General features: G+C 65.2%; 1 protein-coding gene across 1 annotated transcript; it reads left to right on the top strand.

Moving 5' to 3' along the window:
* The first annotated feature begins 670 nt into the window (after positions 1-670).
* On the top strand, positions 671-21,439 carry MIGA2 (mitoguardin 2). Its single transcript, XM_045846322.1, has 16 exons — positions 671-743; positions 3,291-3,530; positions 4,356-4,566; positions 5,632-5,744; positions 6,682-6,799; positions 7,449-7,585; positions 11,376-11,493; positions 12,662-12,762; positions 13,325-13,440; positions 14,252-14,324; positions 14,522-14,608; positions 16,909-17,007; positions 17,303-17,437; positions 18,172-18,225; positions 19,008-19,124; positions 19,396-21,439. The coding sequence occupies exons 2-16, from the start codon at positions 3,435-3,437 to the stop codon at positions 19,600-19,602; spliced, it is 1,782 nt and encodes a 593-aa protein (XP_045702278.1). The 5' UTR covers positions 671-743; positions 3,291-3,434; the 3' UTR covers positions 19,603-21,439.
* The last annotated feature ends 179 nt before the right edge of the window (positions 21,440-21,618 follow it).

The raw sequence follows: 21,618 nt of genomic DNA on the forward strand, positions 1-21,618 counted from the left end.
CGCCCCACCCGAGCCCTGTGACTCTGGCAAGGCAGGGAGTCCACCCCCATTTTTACAAAGGGCTACGCTGAGTAAAGTCCAGAGAGCTGAAGCGGTAAGACTTGATTCCAGCTCAGGTCGGCCTGATTCCAAACCCGGAGTTTAATACAGGCGCAGCTCCGGATGATCGGAGTGGAATCCCTTGACTCCCGTCTCTCGGGGAGGCACTGTCTAGTAGGGGAGACGCGGCACCTGGGCGAACGACTCCAGAAGCAGGTTGGAAAGTGGCAAGTGTTTAACAGGATACTTTAGGAAGTCAGAGGCGGGGGCATTTGAAAATGGGCGTTTGAAGTGCAGGAAGGATTTGTCTGTGGAGCTCCAAAGAGGTAGGGGAGCCAAAGACGGGGGCTCCGACTGCCGCAGCTTCCTTCAACAAAGCCCCTTCAAAACCTCATTGATTTTCCTCAGCCCCTTTAAGAGCGGCCCCGCCTCACTCAACCAGCCTCCCGCGTCAATACAATCTCTCTGGCCAATCACAGGGGAGAAAAGATCACTTTCGTGCCTCAACCGCACTTAGAGGGCGGGGCAGAGGAAGAGTTGAGACTAAATTGGTCATGTGACACACCCCCTCGGCGCGGAGCGGTACTGTTTAGAGACGCTCATTGGCCAAAGTGGGAGTTGGCCACGCCCCCGAGCGACCGAAGGGTTGGTTGCGCGGACGCCGGGGAAGGAGACGCTGCCCTTCCGCAGCTATGGGATCCCGGGTGAGTGGCGGCCGGGGCTGAGCCCGCCGGGCGGTTGGGCGGGCCGGGGACTGAGGCTTGCGGCGGGCGGGAGCCGGGCCTGCGCGGGGGACTGGGTAGGGGCGTCGGTGTCCGGGCTCAGCTGCGCTAGGAGGGCCCGGGTTGAAATGAGCAGGTACCTACCTGGTCGTGGGCGGCGCGAGAGGTGGAGCGAAAGGTACCGGGTCAGCGAGGAAGATGCCCGGGCCTGGAACGTTGTGGGGATCGGGGCAGGCCTGGGAAAGTACCCGGGATGGAAGGAGCGGGTGCGCCGGCCGTGGGCGGTGCCAGTGGACATTCCCAGGGTCCGGGCAAACGATAAGGGAGCTAGACGAGGGCTGCTCTGGGAGATGTCTGGGGTGGAGTGAGCAGATTCTGAAGACGGGGGTACTGCTGGGGTCCCGTGTTCTAGTGCCCGGTTCCGGGCCGGGTCGGACTGGTGAGGGGCACGGGGCGGAATGAACTAGACTGGGCAGAGGATGGTTCAAGGGAGTGCCTGGGTCAGGGTCGTTGCCGAGGTCAAGGCGGAAAGGGGGACTGTTAAGGCCAGAGTCCTTAGTGGGATGGTCCAGGGCAAGGGAGGAGGTGACATCCAGTGACATCCCCACTCCCAGGTGGAGAGTGTGGGCATCCAGCCTGAGGGTGTAAGTGCCTCGGTTTGGGGCGAAGGAGTAGGTCCTGCCCAAGGTTATAGGGCCGGAGAGGTGACCAGCCAGGTGGGCATGGCATTAGAAGTGTCCACGGGGTGGGGACATTGCCATGGGCTTATCATCATGCATGCCTCTCTCCGGGCGGTGCCCAGGGCGGGATAGGGCCCGCCTGGTCTGGACCCGGACCTGTCCCTGGAGTGAAGCAGGCTTGGGGGTGGGTGTCGGCACCCTGTATCTGGCGCTCTTTCCCTCAAGCTGGGGCCGCAGAGGCTGCTGTTGACCTGCCCGCAGGCACAGGCCAGGCCCCTCAGCCCCGTCTCACCCCCGGAAGCGTGTTCAGGCTCATCTTCACTACTCCACGAGAGCTTCTTGCTTGGGGCCCCGGGAGTCCTTCGGGTGCGGCGTGGAGGGAGAGGGGGCAGTGTAGCAGGCAGCTCAGGGGAGACTCGTGGCCTTGGGATCCCCCAGACAGAACTGAGGCCACCTTCCAGGCTGGCCATTTGCTCAGTGGCCTCAGTCGGTTCACTTACCTCTCGGAGCCTCAGGTTCCTTATTTTGTACAGTGGTTGCCGTGAGAGTTCTGTGAGTGGCTAGACTCACAGCGCTCGGTGGAGAGCCTGTCTTAGGCCTGGCCTGGAGTAAGTGCTCGGGAAACAGCGCCGGGGGCAGGGGCGGGGGGGAAGGGGGTGCCTTAGATATTAACCCTGGCTCTGGCCACTGGCAGTCATCACGCGGCTCAGTTTGCAGCCCCCTGACAGGGTGTCTCCCACCCTTGACGTGACAGTTTCTTCAGCCCCAGAACGTTCTGCCAACCCCCCCACCCCCACAGCCCGGCCCTAGGGCTAGACTGATAGCGTCGTCCTTCCGTCCCGCTCACTGGGGATAAGCTGTGTCTTGTGCCAGTCCAGTGACTTTGGCCACCATCCCGAGTAGACAGGGCCTATCCTGGCCTGTGCATTCCTTCTGCTTGAGCTCCCGGGAGACCTTGAAGGCATCCTGGGTCTTGGTGGCAGCGGCGGCACTGGTAGTGGTTGAAGGACACCCCGCAGGACCCTAGGAACGGGCCACCTGCGGCTGAGCCACGTCTTCTCAGCCTTGGAATGGGCAGCGGGCGACCCCGGCAGGGTCTCGGGGGGATCTCCCCCAGGGGAGGGCTGTCCTCGCTGCCTGCGGTTCCTCTGGGGCTCGCCCCTTCCTGCTCCCCATCACATTTAGCGAAAGGGTTGCACAGAACACAGAACCTGAGGTCCGAGAGACCTTGGTCCGAGTTCTGACTCTTATACCTCCTACCAGCTGTGCAACTGTGCACTCCTGACAGCCTCCCTGAGCCTCCGTTTCCCCATTGGAAATTGGCAGGGATGGGGGGAGGGGGCAGGCAGAGAGCCTCTGCTTCCCAGAATTGGAACCATTCGGTGACACGAAGTAGACGCAGATGTGCAGTGGCCGCTATTATCTGAGGAAATGCCCTGCTGTTTCCATAACTCGGGCCACAGGAAGTAAAACATTCTTGGCTTTCTGGGAGGTGACAGACTGTATTGATTCTCGGTCAGGGCCAGACCCTGTGGAGGCCTGAGGTTTATGTTTAGGGAAGAAAGGCCATCGAGTCTGAGAGGGACCTGTCTGTCTCAGTCCCCAGGTCTGCCCTCGGGCCAGCGTGCCAGAGGCACCGCCTTCTGCTCCCGGGGTGCACGGCGGGCAGAGGGTCCGCGGGGCACTTGGCTGCCTTCCTGCTGGTGGACGCAGAAGGCCGGGGCCTGGTTCTGGGGCTGGCATCCCCGATGGAGGCTGTGCTCCCGCCTCGCCTCCCGGGGCCCTCTCGTGTGCGCTCCCCGCTCCTGTGCACACGCCCTTGTGTCCGACTCCGTCCTCTGTCTCTCAGCTCTGCGGAGGGATCCTCTGGTATGCGCAGCCCTGTCTTCCCCAGCCGTGGACGGTGCCTGGGACCCAGGAGGCAACCAGCTGAAGACGTTCTCCTCGGGAACACTCGGCCCCACGGGCTCTCGCCCGGGGTGTCGTCCCTGCCATGGCATTCCGGAGGACAGAGGGCGTGTCCATGATCCAGGCCCTGGCCATGACGGTGGCTGAGATCCCCGTGTTCCTGTACACGACGTTCGGGCAGGTAACGGTTGGCTGGGTTGTGGTCCCGCCCTTGAACCGCCTGGACCCTGAGACACGGAGCCGCTCGGCCGGCGTCAGGGAAGCTGGGCCCTCGTTGTGTCGGTCCAGGGGTCTGGGGTCTCCTCTTTGCGCAGAGCAGGGAGGACTGGGATTGGGGTCCGGGGCGCCTGCCTGGTCTTTCCCTGCCATCCTCACGTGCCTGTGCTGACCGGGCCTCCTGGCACTTTCCCAAGCTCTGCCCACTGGGATGCGGCCCAAGGAGGGGCTCCCGGGCCGGCAGGCAGAGAGTGGGGTGGGGCAGGGACGCGGATAGACAGGACAGTTGGGGGGACCGAGTGTCTTCGTCTTCCGGAAGTCCCTGAGAAGTGGAGTGGCAGGCCCGGGTTCGCTTTCTGTTTCTCTGTCACCGTGAGCATGTGTCCTAACCGGCGTGGGCCTCCGATCTCGCGCCTGGAGGAGGACGGGCATGCGGGCAGGGCACGCAGGCGGAGGCCTGGCGCGGCGGCCGGAGCAGTGGGCGCTCAGTCGCTGCAGCTGTTGGAGTCGTGGCGGGTGTCAGTGGCGCCTGCTGGACCCCAGACGTGGTCTCGGCATCACCCTCCTGCCGGCCCCAGCCCTCTCTTACACCCCTGTGGTCCACATTCCAGAGGGGCTGGCCGGGTCCCCCTCCCGAGGTGGCCGCCTCTTTTATTTTCCTGTCAACGGATCGCCCCCAGCTGCCCGAGGTGTCCCCAGTTCCCTTGTGCTCCCCGGGCGGCCCTGCCTGCCTGCCTGCCTGGGGCTGTCCTGCGGAGACTTAACCGGCTGTCTCCCCCTTCTCCCGCAGTCAGCATTCTCGCAGCTGCGGCTGACACCAGGCCTGCGGAAGGTCCTCTTTGCCACGGCCCTAGGGACCGTGGCCTTGGCCCTGGCCGCCCACCAGCTGAAGAGGCGAAGGCGGAGGAAGAAGCAGGTCGGCCCCGAGATGGGAGGCGAGCATCTGGGCACCGTGCCCCTCCCCATCCTCATGGCCAGGAAGGTCCCATCGGTGAAGAAAGGTAGGTGTGAGGTGGGGGGCGAGGGCCGGGCCTGGAGTCAGGTCCCAGCTGGGCCCCTGTGAACGGTGGGGCTAGGGGCTGGTGACATCCTGTCTACAAGTTCCTGTCGTCTGGGAAGCGGTGTTGACAGTCGAGCCTCCTTCCTTGTGTCCTTGCGAGAATCTGGTGGGTGGTGCGGCCCAGCGCGTGTCCAGTAGGTGGGCGGTTGTTCTCGTCATCCAGGACCCTGGGACCACCTGGGTCCTTGTGTGAAAAGAGTGTCCGTTGTGAATTATCACCGCAAAAGGGAAGTGTTCTCTTCACGACAGTAAACGAGAAGCGTTTAGGTTCGTTTAGAACAGGACCTGAGAAATGCTGATTCTCTGGGTTTCCCTTTTGCATCAGCAAACCTGGGAGACCTAGGGCGACTTCGGCGCCAGCCTCTCGCTCCCCTTCCCCGTACCACCCCGTCCAGCCTCACCTGGTTTTCCTTCCCGGACTTCTCTCACTTAAAAAACAGTCTTCGGTGTGTCCTGCAAATGTTGTTGTTACCTTGAGTCCTTTTTGGAAGGAGGAGGATTCCTAATCAGTCAACCAGCAGCACAGGGCAAGTCCAGGAAGGAGGGGGCCAGGGAGGCCCTGGCTGGGTAGCTCGGTTGGTTGGAGCGCTGTCCCGCCGACGCTGGGTTGCGGGTTCGGTGCCTGGTTGGGGCAGGTGCAGGGGCCCACCTGCGAGTGTGCGGGTGGGTGGGGCAGCAGGTCGACGTTTTTCTCTCTCCCTCCCTCGCTCTAAAATCAATCTGATAAAAAATAAATTAAAAAAAAAGAAGAAGGCGGGAAGTAGCTGGGCTTCAGGCCCTGTGCCGGTGACAGGGACACGGCAGCGAGTGGCCCTGGCCTAGTGCCCGTCTGCGAAGTGCCCGGCTCCGGGTGCCCTGCCGCCACCCTGACTGCGAAGGGCAGGGCAGGCCCCAGAGGAGGAGGAGGAGGAGGAGGAGGAGAGGGCGGCCAGGAAGGGGGGCGGCCCGGCCTGCACGGAGCCTGGGCGGGAAGCCTGCGCGAGCCCTACTCCCCTGTTCCTCGCAGGCTACTCCAGCCGGAGGGTGCAGAGCCCCAGCAGCAAGAGCAACGACACCCTGAGCGGCATCTCCTCCATTGAGCCCAGCAAGCACTCGGGCTCCTCCCACAGCTTGGCCTCGGTGAGGATGGGGGCCAGGGCAGAGGGGGCCCGCCAGGGCCTCGGGGCGCAGTCCCTAGCCGCCAGGCCGGGCTCAGTCTCTGCTCTCGGGGCCTGTGGACTGGCGGGAAGACGGGGGTGGAGATGTGACACGGTCGTTCGTTCGTTCATGCACACACGCGTGCACACACTCACCGTCATCCGTGCAGCAGGCTGTTAGATGGTCGCCGAGGGCCGGGCGTCAGTGAGGAAAAGAAAAGGGGGATCGGTGCAGGAGAGAAGCTTACGGCCTCTCGGGGAAGACTTACCTGTGAACGTTCGTTCATTTCGTTCATTCGTTCGACACTGAGCGAGCATCTGCTTTGTGCCGTGGACTCTGCTAGGTGCTAAGGATGCAGAGATGAGTCACACTCCGGGGAGTGACTGTGGCTCTTGTACTCCTCGATAGTCATTCGTTCATTCCGTCAGCACCGAGCCCCAGCTCGGAGCCGGGCCTGCCCTAGGGGCCCAGGGGTGAGCAAGAGGTGGCTCCTGTGCTGGAGGAGGAACCCACGGCCTGTCAGGGCAGGGGACTGCTCACGCGGAAGAGCGGTGCGGGGCACGGCGGGCCCTGGCCGACCCGCACCTGCGGCTGCTTCCTCGTCTTCCTGGTCTGCCCGGCGGCGGAGCCTCAGAGCAGGGAGCGGGCCCGGGCGGGTTTGGCACGAGGCTGCAGGATCCTGGGTTGGATGTCGGTCCCGGCAGTCTCTGTGAGGTGTAGTCCGGTGCGTGGACCAGGAGTGGGTGGACCAGGTTCTTCCGAGGAGGACGTGACCTCTGCACTCAGGCTGGCTCCGGGGGTGGTGTCTGGAGAGAGCGGTGTGGCACACGGGCGGGCAGTCGGGGAGCCTCGGGTCCTGCAGAGAGTGTGGAGAGGCCTCACCCCGCGCTCTTGGGTCTTTGCGCCGCCTGGTGCCCAGATGGTGGTGGTGAACTCATCCAGCCCCACGGCTGCCTGCTCGGGACCGTGGGACGCCAGGGGGACGGAGGAGTCTGTGACCGCCAGCGACGGCAACGCCGAGAGCCTCTACATGCAAGGTACCGTCCGGGAGGGGCCCCGGGCTCTCCCGGGGCAGGGCGGCGGGAAACGGCTCCCTGGGGCCCAGGCCAGGCCCAGGACACTTCTCCATCTGCTGCTTTGTAGCCCCTCCCCCTCCCCGAGCCCAGCCCCCCATCCAGTGGTTTCCGTCCACCTCTGGACTGGGGAACAGCCCCTAGGAGCAAATCTGATCAGAATGAAGGCCTGTAACCCGATCAGAAAAGTGGTCAAGGCCCTGGCTGGGTGGCGCAGTGGGGCGGAGCACGCCCTGCACACCCCAAGGTGGCGGGTGGATTCCCGGGCAGGGCGCATGCCTAGGCTGCAGGTTCGATCCCCTGTAAGGGGGGCACGTGGGAGAGGCAGCTGATCAGGTTTCTCTTTCACGTCGATGTTTCCCTTTCTCTTTCACACGGATGTCTCCTCTGCCTCTCTCTTTCTCTCCCTCCCTCCCTCCCTTTCTCCCTCCCCTTTCCTCTCTTCTCTCTTTCTAAAACCAATCAACATATCCTTGGGTGAGAATTTTTTTAAAAAGCGATCAGGACCCAGCCCACCAAGTCCTGCCATTTCTGTCCATCGGGGCCCTCTCGAGGGACGCGGGACGGAGCTGCTGTCCGTCCGCCGGGGCCTGACCCCCCTCCCTCCTCTCAGGCATGGAGCTGTTCGAGGAGGCTCTGCAGAAATGGGAGCAGGCGCTGAGCGTGGGGCAGCGGGGCGACAACGGCAGCACCCCCACGCCGGGGGACAGCCTCCGGAACCCCGAGACCGCCTCAGAGGCGCTGTCCGAGGTAGGTGGTCCTTGCCCCCACCCCGCTGTGGAGAGGGTTGACGGGCAGCCCCCCGCCTCCTGCCAACCAGCCAGTCCTCCCCTTGGGCGGGAGTCTTCCCCTTGATGAGGGTGTCGGTCCTGCCAAGTAAAACATTCACGTAACATGACCCACTGTGCGCGTGCCTGGCGCGTGGCAACTATGCAGGGGATCACAGCCGCGCTCACCCTGGCCCCAGCCACGTGTTCTCGCGGGGCGAGGGGAAATAGCCCGTGTGCACAGGTGAGTGGACGCCGCCGCCTTTGTCTCTTGTTCGTACTTTTTTTGGGACATCATCCAGGTTTTCTATAACGGACCTTTATTTCAACATCAGGAATGAAAAAGTAGAAAAGCTGCAATAAAGCACTTTTGTGACAAGCACAGCAAATGCGTGCCCTGGGACGGACGGTCTCTGAGGCGTTCTCCTGTAATAGCGGCAAAACTGGAGCCTCTCTAACGGCCCAGCGGCCGGGGTCTGGAGCACCACGCAGCCACGGAAAGGCCGAGGGGCGTGGCGTGGGCCGGCAGGCTGCTGGCTGCACCGTGCGGCCGGCGGGAACAGCAGGATGCAGCGTGCGCCTAGTGCGGCCGTGTGTGTGTGTGTGTGTGTGTGTGTGTGTGTTTTATAAAGACACAGCCACGCTCCCTCGTGCCTCTCGGTCGCTGCCGGTGTGCACGTGTCTTCTTACTTCCCTCTGACGGGTGCACAGGACACTGTCCACGGCGGTCTGCGAGGGGGGGGTCTGCAGGGGAAGGTGGAAGGCCGCGGTCGCTGTGCCTTCCTGTCCTTTTCAGGACCTCTCTTCACTGCTCCACTTTCTCGCTCTGAGCACGTGCTTGTGGGCGGGGTTTGTGTGAGGGGCGGGGCTCTGGGCTCTTTCCCCGTGAGAAACTCAAGGCCCCGTGGGGTGGCTCTGTTGCCTAGGGTGGTCTCGAAACGACGAGGTTGTGGGTTTGGTCCCTGCGCAGAGCAGCACCAGAATCCACCAGGGCGCCCGTACGTCGGTGCAACAGCAGATCAGCGTTTCTCTCCCTCCCTCCGCCTCCTTCCTTCCTGTAAACTGAACACACAAACACTGAAAACAAGTAAAAACAAAGCCCTACAAGCTCCCGTGCTCCCCTGGAGTGAGCGAGGTCAGGTGGGGGGCGTCTCTTTGGGAAGCAGTCTGACAACGTCTGGCCTGTCGGTTGGGGGTCCCCAGGAGACAGGGACGACTTCGGCTGTGAGGGCCGAGGGCGGTTAGTCCAGGGGATGGTTGCGCGGGTGAGGGAGGAGCCGAGAGCTCCCCTGGGAGCTGGGGCCACGCAGGGGCTGACCCGCGGGGACTGCCCCCACTTGGAGTGGGACGGGGCAGGGACGTGGTGTGAGGCAGGGTGAGGAGGGGAGTTTCTCCACCTTCTGCCCCACCCCCTTCCGTCCTGCCCTGGGCCTCTGTTGGAGGGAAGCAGTGTGCAGCCCTGGGGGGTGGGGACAGGTTGGTGTGAGTGCCCTCCGCCCCGCTGGGGGCAGTAGCTCCGAGGCCTGTCACACAGGCACTACGGCCCAGTTGTGGGGAGCAGAGACTGGGAAACACCTGGGGTGCAAGAAAGGCTTCCGCGCCCCAGGGTGCACGCTTCAGGCCACCTCTGTGTGGGGGGCCCGCGGTGGAGTGTGTGGGAGTGGGGAGGGAGGGCGGAGCTTTACTTCCAAAATTGCGGTTATTGCCAACACTACATCTTTTCTTTTTAAAGATTTTGTTTATTTTTAGAGAGGGGAAGGGAGGGAGAAAGAGAGGGAGAGAGACATCCATCAGTTGCCTCCTGCACACCCCCAGCAGGGGACCTAGCCCACAACCCAAGTGTGTGCCCTGACCGGGAATTGAACCGGCAACCTTTCTGTTTGCAGGATGAGGCCCAACCCACTGAGCCGTGCCAGTCAGGGCTAATGCCGCACTTAGCATTAATTATAGCACTTTCATTGTTTTCCTTATCTCGAAAACAATGAAATAACCCTTACAAAATAGTGGAAACTACAGGAGTGGAAAGGCGTGGGGGGAAATAAGAGCTCGGGCTGTGATCCGTGCGACATGGACAAAGGCCTCGCTGAGAGCTGGTGCCCCCGGCGGGACAGCGGTGCCCGCCGTCTGAGCCTGGCCTGCAGTAGTTGCTCAGTAAATGGTCGTCGTGGTGGGTATTATTGACGCCAGAACCCGTCATCCAGGCAGAACCGCACAGCATCCTTGTAGGCATTTTTCTGTATGAACACTGTTTTTTTAATACTCATAGCAATTTTTTAAAAAGATTTTATTTATTTATTTTTATAGAGGGAAGGGAGAGAGATAGAGAGAGAGAGAAACATCAATGTGTGGTTGCTGGGGGTCATGGCCTGCAGCCCAGGCATGTGCCCGGACTGGGAATCGAACCTGCGACACTTTGGTTCACAGCCCGCGGTTGATCCACTGAGCTATGCCAGCCAGGTCCAAACGTTTTTTAATTATGATGAAATTCAGTATCTTGATTTTTTTTTCTTTCGTCCTTGGTGCTTCTGGTGTCGTGGCTGAGAAACCATTCCCTAACGCAAGGTCACGTCCCAGAGACAGAGCTGGTGGATGTCAGCCAAAGCCACGAGTCTCGCGCCGCGTGGGGCGGGTCTGGCCCTGTGCCAGAGCTAAGCACAGCGGCCCGTGGCCCCGGGGTCCCGTGGCCTGAGCTCACACCCAGCTCCTCCAGGCTCTCGACAGTGGGCTGGGCCCCCGGACCTCTCCGAGATTTTTCTGTGAAACGGGGTCATAGTAGTGCCTGCCTTTGAGGGGGACCAGGTGCCTGGTCCAGGGCAGGCGCTCGGTGAAAGGCAGCCGTGCGCATCGTTACGTCCCCGCTGAGCCCTTCCGGCTCCCTCTCCCCAGTGGCCTCGGTCGGTCCAGCTGGCCCCGGTCTGCTCCCTGGGGTCTGGTTACGTGCAAGTGCAGGACCTGGCAGCCACTGTGGAAACAGCCAGGCCCGCTGGGTCTCGGCCTCCTGGCCCAGCGGAGTCCGGGGGCAGAGGGGCAGGGGCCCCTTCTTCCCTGTGCCTGGCCCGGAGGCGAGGGGTGGAGGGGGGCACTGGGGCCGCGGGACGCCAGCCTCGGGCGCCGCGCCTTCCCGAGCGCTGCAGGCAGCTCTTCCTGGGCTCCTGACCGCTCCCCCAGTGCAGTGGTGGCAGGGGCCTCGAGTGTTCTAGTGGCTGCTGCTCACTGGCGTATCTCCTTGCTGCTTTCCGAGGGTCCCGGGAAGCAGGCACTCTTAATCCAGTTGACAGATGGGCAAACCGAGGAAACTGAGGCTCCGAACGGGGATGCGTTTTGCTCCAGGTCACACAGCTTGGAGCCCGTGGGGCCGGGGTCTGCACCCAGGCTGGCCCGGGTCAGGACGGCACTGCCAGTAGGAGGCCTCGCGTGTTGTTGGGAAGTTCCTAGAGACCACGCGAAAAAGCAAAAGGGAACGGATGAGTTAATTTTGATAACATACGGTAGTTGACGTAAGCCAGTCTATCCAGAATGCTGTCGTTTCAATGGGCGATCAGCACGAACAGTGGCCGGAACACTCAGATGCCACTGACCACGTTTCAGCAGCTCGCTGGCCACATCCGGCTTCTGTGTCGGGCGGCTCCAGCACTCGCATGGCAGGGCCTCAGAGCCTGCCCCTCTCCCTCCAGGGGCTGGGCGCCCCCCCCACCACCATTCTTGGTGAGGGGCGGGGCCGTTGGCGTGGGAGCTTGGAGGCCCTGGGGTGATGGCCACCCTCTCACCCACAGCCGGAGTCACAGCGGAGAGAGTTTGCAGAGAAGCTGGAGTCCCTGCTGCACCGCGCCTACCACCTGCAGGAGGAGTTTGGGTCCACCTTCCCGTCCGACAGCATGCTGCTGGACCTGGGTGAGCCGGGCCCCTCGCGGGCAGCACCGGGGTGGGTGCGGGGAGGCAGCCAGAGAGCCGCAGCGGGACTCCCCTGGTGCATCAGGCAAACCAGAGTCCCCAGGGCCCTCAGGCCGCCTCTGGTCCAGTACACAGACAGGGAAACCAAGGTCCAGAAGGGGTTGAGGGGTGCTCTGACACGTGGCAGGCGGGAGCAGGCTGGGGTGAGGCCCTGGGGAGCCCCTGCACCCGTGCCTTTGGGAGTGGGCCTTGGGCTTATTCAGGCCTTTGGTTTGAGCCTCTTCCTGCAGGCAGTGGGTGGGCAGAGGGGTGGCCCCCAGGATTATCCGAGAGCAGGCCGAGGGGCCGAGAATCTTCCCCGCCATTTCCCTGCCCCACGGGGCTGAAGGGGCGTGGCACCGCTGGGAGAATGAAGTTACGCAGCCAACAGCCCGTGTCGCCCCAGCGGCTGCTGGGTGCCAGACCCTGCGCCGTGAATTGGGCGGCCCCCAGAGCCTTCCCGAGTGTGCCGGCAGCCCCGAGGGGAACCGTTCCTCGGCTCTACTGGTGGCGACCCAGGCCCGGCGCAGGCTGGCCAGGGTGACGCGATTCCCATACCCCCGCCCTGAGTGGCTTTGCCTGTTTGTCTGAGGCCCCACTTCCTCCGGCCCCCCACTGGCAGGGAAGGCGGGTGGGGCTTTCAGGGGGTGAACTCTGCTGGTCAGTGTCTCAGGCCTTTCCCAGGTGCCCGTGAGGTCCAGCCCCTTAGCCCTCAGGTGGGTGAGGACGGGAACTCCGAGGGAGTGGCCTGTGGGCCCCCCCAAGCCCTTCGGTGTCGATAGCCAAGTTTTGGCTGGTCAGAGAGGGGAAGCGACCTGTCCGGGGCCACACAGCACCCCGGGGCCTGCCTCTGAGGATCTCGGGGCCACCGGGAGTCAGGGTGCACCCGTGCGGCATGGGCCGGTCCCCTCAGCAGCCTCATGTCCACGCCCAGCTGCGCCCCCCACAGGGACGTCTCAGGGTGGACGGCGAGGGGCCCCGGGTCCTCACACACACGGGTTCGGTGGACGGGAGCGCCGTGCGGGTCTGCGTCCTCCGCCGGTGCCCGGCGTCCTGGGCGCCGGGTGCATGCGTCCGGCCAGGGAGCTCGGGGGTCTCGGCTCAGCCCTCCTCTCCCCGCTCTTCGCAGAGCGGACCCTCATGCTGCCCCTGACCGAGGGCTCGCTGCGCCTGCGGGCGGACGACGAGGACAGCCTGACCTCGGAGGACTCCTTCTTCTCTGCCACCGAGGTGACGCGGGAGGTGGAGGGACACGGGTGGGCGGGGTGGGGGCCGGGCCTCTGCGCGACCCTGGGCGAGCGCGGTCCTGGGAAAGCGCAGCCGTTCGCAGAGTTGGGCCGTCTCCGAGTGCCGCTCCCTGGGGACTCCGTGCGGCCGCTGGGGCCCGGGAGGCCCGGGAAGCCGGGGCTCATAGGCCCTGGGGGTGGGGGTGGGGGTCTGCACCCCCACCAGCTCCAGCCCACGCTGACCTGTCCCTTCTCCCTGCCACATGTTTGCTGCCTGGCGGCAGCCCCCTGCCATGGCCTGTGTGTCGGGCCCCACTGTCCTGGCCTGCAGCGGGAAGACTCAGGCTCGGGTTCCTTTGGGAGGAACCCCTGGAGACGGGGACACGAGGGCCAGAGATGGACTCGAACCCAGGCCTTCTGCCTCTTGGGCCAGTGCTCCTTCAGACGTCCCCCTGGGAGGCCGCCCCCTCGGGCGTCCGCCGGGCACGGGCGCTCAGCCCCCGGGATGGGACGCGACGCTGTTCCCAGGGGCTCTGACGCCCTCCCTCCTCCTCTGCCCTCCCCAGCTCTTCGAGTCCCTGCGGGCCGGCGACTTCCCCGTGCCGCTCTCCAGGCCCGCCGCTGCCTACGAGGAGGCCCTGCAGCTGGTGAAGGAGGGGAAGGTGCTCTGCCGGACCCTCCGGTGAGTGGGCGGGGCGGGCGCCGGCCCCCTCGGAGGAGGCCGGAGCAGCCAGCGGTCTTTCCTCTGAGAGCACTCGGCTGGGCCCGGCTCACCGAGGGCTGCGGTGGGCGGGCACCCACCCCCGCCCCACTGAGGAGGGCCCGGGCTGGCCCCCGCCGGGCACCGAGACAGGCGCATCTGGAGTTAGCGACGACAAATCAATACAATTAATAAATAAAGCAATAGTGTTTCGTGCTTAGTCTAAGCTCTCGGGGCGGGGGGGCCTGGCCACGGAGACACAGGGGGCCTTGTTCCTTGGCCCCGTGTCCTGATACGACCCTTTCTGAGGTATATTTAGGCTTCTTAATTCATTTTAAATTAATTTTTCTGTGTGACATGAAAATCGCAGCTTGGCTTTTGGGCATGGTTCCAAATTCAAGGTCTGTGTGTTTAAAGTCCACGGGCTGAGATAGCGAAAAGCCCCAGTCGAAGCCCTGGTGACTTGGCTAAAGGGCAGCCAGACCCCGCGCGGTGGCAGCCCCCTGCCCTGGCGTCCGGCCAACCGGGGGCCCAGGTCAGCCCAGCTCCCAGTGACTAGACCTGTCGGCTGTGCCCGGGGTTACTGAGGCCGACATGTCCTCAGAGAGCACCCAGTCAGCCTCTCGCTTTGGTTTGGGGGAGACCGAGGCGCACGGCGGGGGCAGACACCTGCCCCAGATCACACCGCCAGGCCCGGGCAGCGCCACCTGGGGCTCCGCCCAGAACCCCGTGGGGGCCTCGCCGGATGGGGCCCTGGGGGGTGGGGGGCGAGGCTGACTCTGCTTCCCTGCAGGACGGAGCTGCTGGGCTGCTACAGCGACCAGGACTTCCTGGCCAAGCTGCACTGCGTGCGGCAGGCGTTCGAGGTGGGTGCGGGGTGGGTGGGGGTGGGGGTCCTGGGAGGGTGGGGTCGGGGTCCGGGCCGGGCAGGCGGGTCCCAGTGAGCTGGCGGGCCACCTGCTCTGCTCAGCACCTGGGACCGCCCTCTCCCTGGCTGCGGGGGACTGCCAGCCGGGCAGCAGCTCACTCCACCCCCCCCCCCCCCCCTACCCCCGCTCCTTAGGGCCTTCTGGAAGACCAGAGTAACCAGCTCTTCTTCGGGGAGGTCGGCCGGCAGATGGTGACGGGCCTGATGACGAAGGCCGAGAAGGTAGTTGTGGGGGGCTCTTCTTTCAGGTTCTCCCCCCCCCCCCCCGCTTGTTCTGTTTCAGTTTCTAGCTTGTATTTGGTTGTGTGAAAAGAAATGAAAAGAAAAGCCCTACCTGGAATCCAGCAGGGGAACTTGGACTTCACCCTGTGGGAGAGCTGGGAAAGGCTTGGGGGTTTTTTCTGCGCTAATTTTAAAGAAATGTGGGTCTGTGTTGCTTCTCATTTCTGACTGCAATAGAACACAGCGCTACAGAATCCACCAGCTGTGAAATGCAAACCGCAGGGAGTCTCCCTGAACCCCACCAGCCGGGGGGACCACGGCCCGTCTGTCCTGCCCGCTTCTGTGGACTCTGCCCCTTGAACTTGTTGTTTAATCTCCAAGGCTCGGGCCGTGCCTGTGGCCTCTGCAGCCCCGCCGTGCCGTGTGTGAGTGTGTCCCGCTCACGTGTCCTGCCGGTGACGTTGACCGGTTGCGTTGCGTCCTGCTGGGCGGGCGGCTGCCCGTGGCTTGTCCGCTCCTCCCGGGGATGGGCGTCTGCCCTGGGCCTCGCGCGTCAGGGGCGAGGATACCACTTCACAGCCCGTCCCTGCAGTTCTCTCCGCGCGGTGAGGCTGGCTGCGGGACAGCGCCGAGGCCGCCGCAGCCCTGGGCCCTGGGTGCCGGCGTGGGGCCGGCGCGCCCTCCCACGCCCCTTAACAGTGAAGGTCCTCGCCAGCAGTGTGGGAGTGCGTCTCCTTGCATCCTGGCCAGTGCTGGATGTTAATAACCTTTTTAGTTTTTACCTTATTCACGCTCGATGTTTCTTTCATCATTGGTGAGGCTGCATCGATTTCCATGTCAGTGGGACACGGGTGTCCCTTCTCTTTGATGGGTCTGAACAAAGCTCTTGAAGGTGCCCTTGCCCCCTCGGTCCTTTCTCCTCACCTGTCAGGGCAGTGGTTCCGAAACCCACCCGTGACCTCGTCCCCCAGCTGCGTAAGACGCTCCCCCGCCACCCTTGGTGGCAACGGCAGGCTGCCCTCGGTGGCCTGCCCCACTGCGCGCTCTGCCCCGTCCGGACGGACTGGCCCCGGGCTTCCGGTCCACGCGGACTCCCCCCCCCCCTGACGGGGGCCTCTGCCTGTGCTGGTCCCTCCGTGCCTGGCCCACTTTTCCTCCGTCCCTCGTTGGTGAACGTCGTCGTGAGGTGCGCTGGCGAGGGTGCAAAGGGGCATCTGTGGGCTTTAGCAAGAGAAGAGGCGGACCCCCGTGTATCCGGCACCCGGGCTCGGAGGTGCAGCCATGCTGGCGTCTGGAAGCTCCCCATCCCCCCGCCCCTCTTCCGTGGTCTCCTGTCTCCTAAGTCCCCGCCAGGCGGCTCTTTCCCTGGGATGCCGTCGCCTGGCTCCTCCCACCGAGGGCCCAGCGCGGCCCCTCACTCCACATCCCACTCGTGGGCTGTCGCTCTCCGGGCTCGGTGAGCTCCGCCCCCGCCCTGTTGGCCTCGTGGTGAACGCCACTCCGGTGCCGCCTCTGCCCGTGGTTCTGTAAACGGCACCAACCTGTCCATGCTCTTCGGTGTCAGCTCCACACCCCCCACCCCCGGCTCTCCGACACATCCTTGACGTCTCGGAACCTCGGTCTTCTTATCTGTAAAGCGGGCATAACACCAGGGCGCCCCTCTCAGGACGGTACAAACTAGGTGCGTTGACCCACATTAGATCAGTCCCGGCACGTACCAGCTGCCCGTGTCCGTAAGTGCCCGCCCGCGCCCGTGGGTCCTGCTCCAGCTGAACCTCGCGGTGCCGGGGAGCGAGGGACCCGCCCGTGTGCCGGCAGCTCAGGCACTGCTCACTGCCGAGGCCCGGGCACCGGGCTGGCTGTGTCACCTGCGGGAGCTCCTCGGCCCCCCCCGCCCCGGGAAAGCCCCACGAGTGTGGAGCTGCAGCTTCTCCCGTCCCACCAGCGAGGCCCGAGGCCGTGGCGGTTTGGATCTCTGGCCGCCTGACTCGGGCTCGTGTCCTCGCCCACGCTTCCAAAGTGGGCTCCTGCCGCGGGGCGGGCGCACCTCCCGGAAGACGGTGGGTGCTCGGGAACGGGCTGGCGTGAGACGCCGCTGGGAGCCTGCTGTGGGGTCTGTTCTGGAGGCGCCCTGGTCTCCACAGGGGCACATGGAGGTGGGCAGGGCACCCTCCTTGCCTCGGTGCCTCCAAGGCTGCTGCTCAGCCATCGGCCCTGGCCCTGCCTTGGTGCGTCCCCGTCCACGGGCCAGCCCGTCCCCACAGATCTGGTCCAGCTGGGCCTGGGCCTTCTCCCCACAGAGCCCCAAAGGCTTCCTGGAGAGCTACGAGGAGATGCTGAGCTACGCCCTGCGCCCGGAGACCTGGGCCACCACTCGGCTGGAGCTGGAGGGCCGAGGGGTGAGTCGGTTTGTGCTTAGCGCCCGGGACCCTGAGCAGGGGGTGGGGGGGGTGCCTGTGCGGAGCTCTGCCTTGATTCCGAGGGCCTCGGGTGGCTCCATCGTGGCCGTGAGCCCCCAGTTTCTGCCCCGCCCCAGGCCCCGGCCGTGAGAGAGATGGCCCCGGCTGCACCCGGCCACAGAGCAGAGCTGCTCCTGCGCCCCGCGGCGGCCCCACACGCCCTCGCCCCCTCCGGCCTGCGGCCTTCCCCTCCCCGGACCGCGGTCCTGGCCACAGAGCAGCCCGCCTCTCCCAGGTGGTGTGCATGAGCTTCTTCGACATCGTGCTGGACTTCATCCTCATGGACGCCTTCGAGGACCTGGAGAACCCCCCGTCCTCGGTGCTCGCCGTCCTGCGGAACCGCTGGCTGTCGGACAGCTTCAAGGAGACGGTGGGTGGCCGCCCCCGCTCCCGGCGCACACTCGCAGGAACGCACGCGTCGGCCTGGACCCTGGTCCCCTCCATCCCTGGCTTTGGGTACCGAGGCTGGGCTGCCCCCATCAGTCAGCGGTCACCCCGCTGGGCCGGCCCCTGCTCCTCTGCCGCAGAGGAGCCTCCCCGGGACCCCGTTGTTCTCCTCGGCAATGTGGTAAAGCCAGTGGCCTGTGCGTTGTCCTCCCCCGCAACGGTTTCACCTACTTGATTCTGCTCATTCCGCGCCGGCGTTCACGTTACCCAATTTTAATGCATCCTATTAAATTAAAACGTGGAAGAGGATCAGCAGGAGAGCGCCGAGCTCAGCGCCCCTGCAGGGCAAGGGTGCCCTCAGGAAGCCCAGGCAGGTGGTAGGGGCCGGTCTCACAGGCAGTGTCCAGGCGCTCGCTATGGATCCCACGCCCCCGGATGGGATGGGCTGCCGCCAGCCCACTGCCCTTCTAGAGGTCGGGAAATGGAGGCCCCGAGATGCTCAGCGGCTGGTCCCGGGGCCCGCAGGGGTCAGCGTTAGCGTCAGGCTTCAGGTTTAGGTGCATCTGCCTCCTGACTGAGGGGCGGTTAGCGGCAGAGCTCAGGCACCAGCCCCACCTTCCTGCTGGGAGTGAGGCCTCGGGGCCGGGCCGGGCGGCGGGCAGGGGCTGTGGCCCAGCCTGTCGCTCTGGCACCCACTGGGTCCCGTCTCTGCTCTAGGCCCTGGCCACTGCCTGCTGGTCGGTCCTCAAAGCCAAGAGGAGGCTGCTGATGGTGAGTGACCTGACAGGAGGGCCCTTGGCGAGTGCCGTGGGGCACTCGAGGGGGAGCGCCCACTCAGCTGCCCCTCTGCTCGGGGCGTGCTGACCCCTGGTCGGGGCAGGACAGAGCAGGGTGGACAGAAGAATGGGGCGGGCGCAGGGAGGCTCTGCTGAGCCCCCAGGCCTGGCCGCACCTTTGGGTCTCTGCCACAGCACGGGCTGCCTGCCCCCCAGTGCCCCTCCCCTGACCAGAGCGCCTTCACCTCACCCCTCGGGGCCCAGCAGAGCAGGACTCGGGAAATGCTGAGGGGATTGGAAGGGGGAAGGGCATCCTCGGAGGGAGGGAGGGCGGGCACAGGCAGAGAGAGGCGTGGCAGCCGGCTTGGGCGGGGCGTCGGGGTGGGGGCGGGACACCCCGGAGCAGGCAGTGGCCCCGTCCACCATGGGGCTGCAGTTATCTGCCCTCCCAGGCGGCGCCGGCTGCCCTGTGTGGCCTGCGGTCCTTGTCCCTCTCCGCCAGCCAGGCTCTGCTGCCCAGCTGATACCAGCTGCCGCCACCGCCACACACACTGGGCACTTCCTGTGCCGAGCCCTCCCCAGGCCCCTCCTGGGACAGCCCTCAGGGCAGCCCGGAGGTCCCCCCCCCACCCGGGTTCTGCGGAGGTGAGAACGTGGTCCTCCCTAGTGGCCTGTCCGGGGCCACCCGGCGCGGATGGGAGTGCCCCAGGCCCCCTCTAAAGCCCGGCTCCCGAAGGGGCCGCCGGGGGCCCAGCCTCAGCCTCGCCGCCCCAACAGGTGCCTGACGGCTTCATCTCCCATTTCTACTCCGTATCGGAGCACGTTAGCCCGGTCTTGGCCTTCGGCTTCCTCGGACCCAAGCCCCAGCTCGCCGAGGTCTGTGCTTTCTTCAAGGTGAGTGGGGCTCTGCCTGCCGTGGGCCCTGGAATCCGAGCCCGGGAAGGTGCCAGGAGCGGAGCGACAGCCTGGCATGCGCCCCCCCACCCCCACCCCCCGCCCGGAAGGGCCCCGGGGCGCCTGCGGAGCGCACGCGAGGCCCCCTCCATGGGGACCCTGGCCCAGGGGGTCTGAGGAAGCCCGAGACAGCTCTGAGGGTCTGGAGGCCCGGCGGGGGCGAGGGCGGGCAGGGGCGCCAGCCCAGGCCTCACGCCAGCCCTGCCCCCAGGACCAGATTGTGCGGTACCTGCGGGACATGTTCGACCTGGACAACGTGCGCTACACCTCGGTGCCGGCGCTGGCGCATGACATCCTGCAGCTGTCCCGGCGCCGCAGCGAGATCCTGCTCGGCTACCTGGGCACGGCGCTGAGCAGCAGCGCCGGCCTGAACGGGGCGCTCCCCCACGAGAACGGCCCCCTGGAGGAGCTGCCGTAGCGGCCGCAGCAGGCTGGGAGGGGTGGCCGCCGCAGCCTCGTCCGCGTGGGCGACGGCAGAGCGAAGGCGCCCCCTGCCTCCTTCGGGTGGGCACCCAGGGGCCTGGCTTCTACGGCCGTCGGCGGCAGCAGAGCCCTGGCTGTGGGACCATGGGCAGTTGCCCCTGACCTTGCCCCGCACCCCATCACCTGGGAATTCCTAAGGCCTGAGGGGGGCAAACTTCCTTGGAGAGGGATGGAGCCCTTAGGGACCCCACTGTCTGCCCTTGGCTGTCCCTGGGGAAGCAGAGGCTGGACCAGTGGCCAGTAGGGCCTGCAGGGCAGTGAGAAGAAGGCAGTGAGAGAGAGGAAGGTGTTGTGAGGGGAATCAGGGCAGGCAGAGCTGGGGTGCCCTGGGTGTGGGACCCCAAGAGCTCCCCCCACCCGGGGCTACCGACAAGTGAGCTGGGAGGGTGGTGGAGAAAGGCGGGGGCGGCAGGGCTCTGTGGTCAAGGTCGCTGATGTCTCAAGCCAGCAGGCACTTGGGCTGAAGGTTTCAGAATGCAGGCACATGGCTGGCCATTGCAAGGACCATGCCGCCACCCTAGAGTTTGCAGCTCCAGAGAGGGAGGGTGGGGGCCTCGGACTGGGAGGGTGGGACTGTGGGCACCTTGGTAGCAGCAGGCCAGGACCCTCGGGAGGGGGGACAGAGGAGGGCCTGCACCCCGTGCTCACATCTGGGCAGGGGCAGGTCCTGGACAGATCCGAGCACCAGGCCAGGGCATCGTCCTCGGACATTCCCTCTCCCTGCCAAAGCCTGTCATTCCTCTCCCCCCACCCCCCCGCCCCTTGCTCCCGCCACCACCAAAGACAGGAGGTGGGGCTGGTCCTCCTGCCCCTACCCACCTCCTTTGGCGAGCCCGGGACTCCCAGGTGGTGCCAGGCGCCGAGCTGGAGGCTGTGGCCCAGCCTGTCCCCTGTGCTGCCGTGGGCGGTGGCCCGAGGGGCAAGGGGCCCAGGGACCACACGGGGCGGGGGGCAGTCAGGAGGCGTGCCGGCCAGGCCGGCCTTCAGCCGGACGTGCAGATGCCCTCCGGTTGGTCGGGCCGCAGCGTGGCGCCCGCCTCCCCGCTGGCCCTCAGCGGGAGGCGGTCAGCACACGTCCCCGCGTCGCTTGTCCCCACACCGCGGGGCTTCTCCCGGCCCTGCAGACTCACTTCTCTTAGGGTGTTTCCGCCTGAGCCGTGACGTTTTATTTATTGCCTTAACACTTTATTTTGAGGTTCTGCCCCTGTCCAGGTTGGGAGGCACGTGAGAGAAATACCCTTCTCCTGGTTCTCTGTTCCCTGGATGTGGGGGACTGGCTCTCCTCTCCCCTGAATGGCAGAGGGGCCCCAAGGGGGAGTGATCTTGCCCATTTGGGTCCAGGGGGAGGGAGATGCTGGCATGGTCCACCCTCTGTGAGCCCCCTTTCCTCCTAGAGTCCGCCCCCCACATGCCCGCATCTCCCTGCACCGCCCGTACTCCCCAGACGGGGGCACTGCTGCGCACTGAGCTCGGTCTGACTCTGAGCCCGGTAGCTTCCCAGGGGGAGGCCCGGGCGGCGCCCCTCCCCCCCAACCCAACATTCCGTTCGTTTGCACTTAACCCGCGCTGTGAATGTAATCTGGGGCCGGGGCCCGGCCTCACTGATTTGCTCCCACATCACACACAAGTGGCATTTTCATTCATTTCGTCTGTTTACACATCCACGCACTGCCCCTCGGCACTCGGTCTGTCGCGGCTTCCGACTTTTGTACGGTAGAGCATCTGTGCATTGACTTGGAGTCGAATAAACGATGTAAGGGATTTCTCTCCGAGTTGCCGTGCCTCTGGGTACACGCGTGGCCGTTTACTTCCTGGGCCGGGGCCGGGCACCCTCTCTTTGGGGCGCAGTGGGCGGGGGTTCCAGGAGGGCAAGGGTCGAGGGCAGCCTGGTGGAGGCGCCGAGTCCTTTCCAGGCCACTGAGCCTGGCGGGGTCCACGTGGTCCGCGGGCT

Source organism: Phyllostomus hastatus, unplaced genomic scaffold (assembly GCF_019186645.2).
Source record: "Phyllostomus hastatus isolate PE091 unplaced genomic scaffold, TTU_PhHast_1.1 phas_contig_495, whole genome shotgun sequence".
Classification (NCBI taxonomy): domain Eukaryota; kingdom Metazoa; phylum Chordata; class Mammalia; order Chiroptera; family Phyllostomidae; genus Phyllostomus; species Phyllostomus hastatus.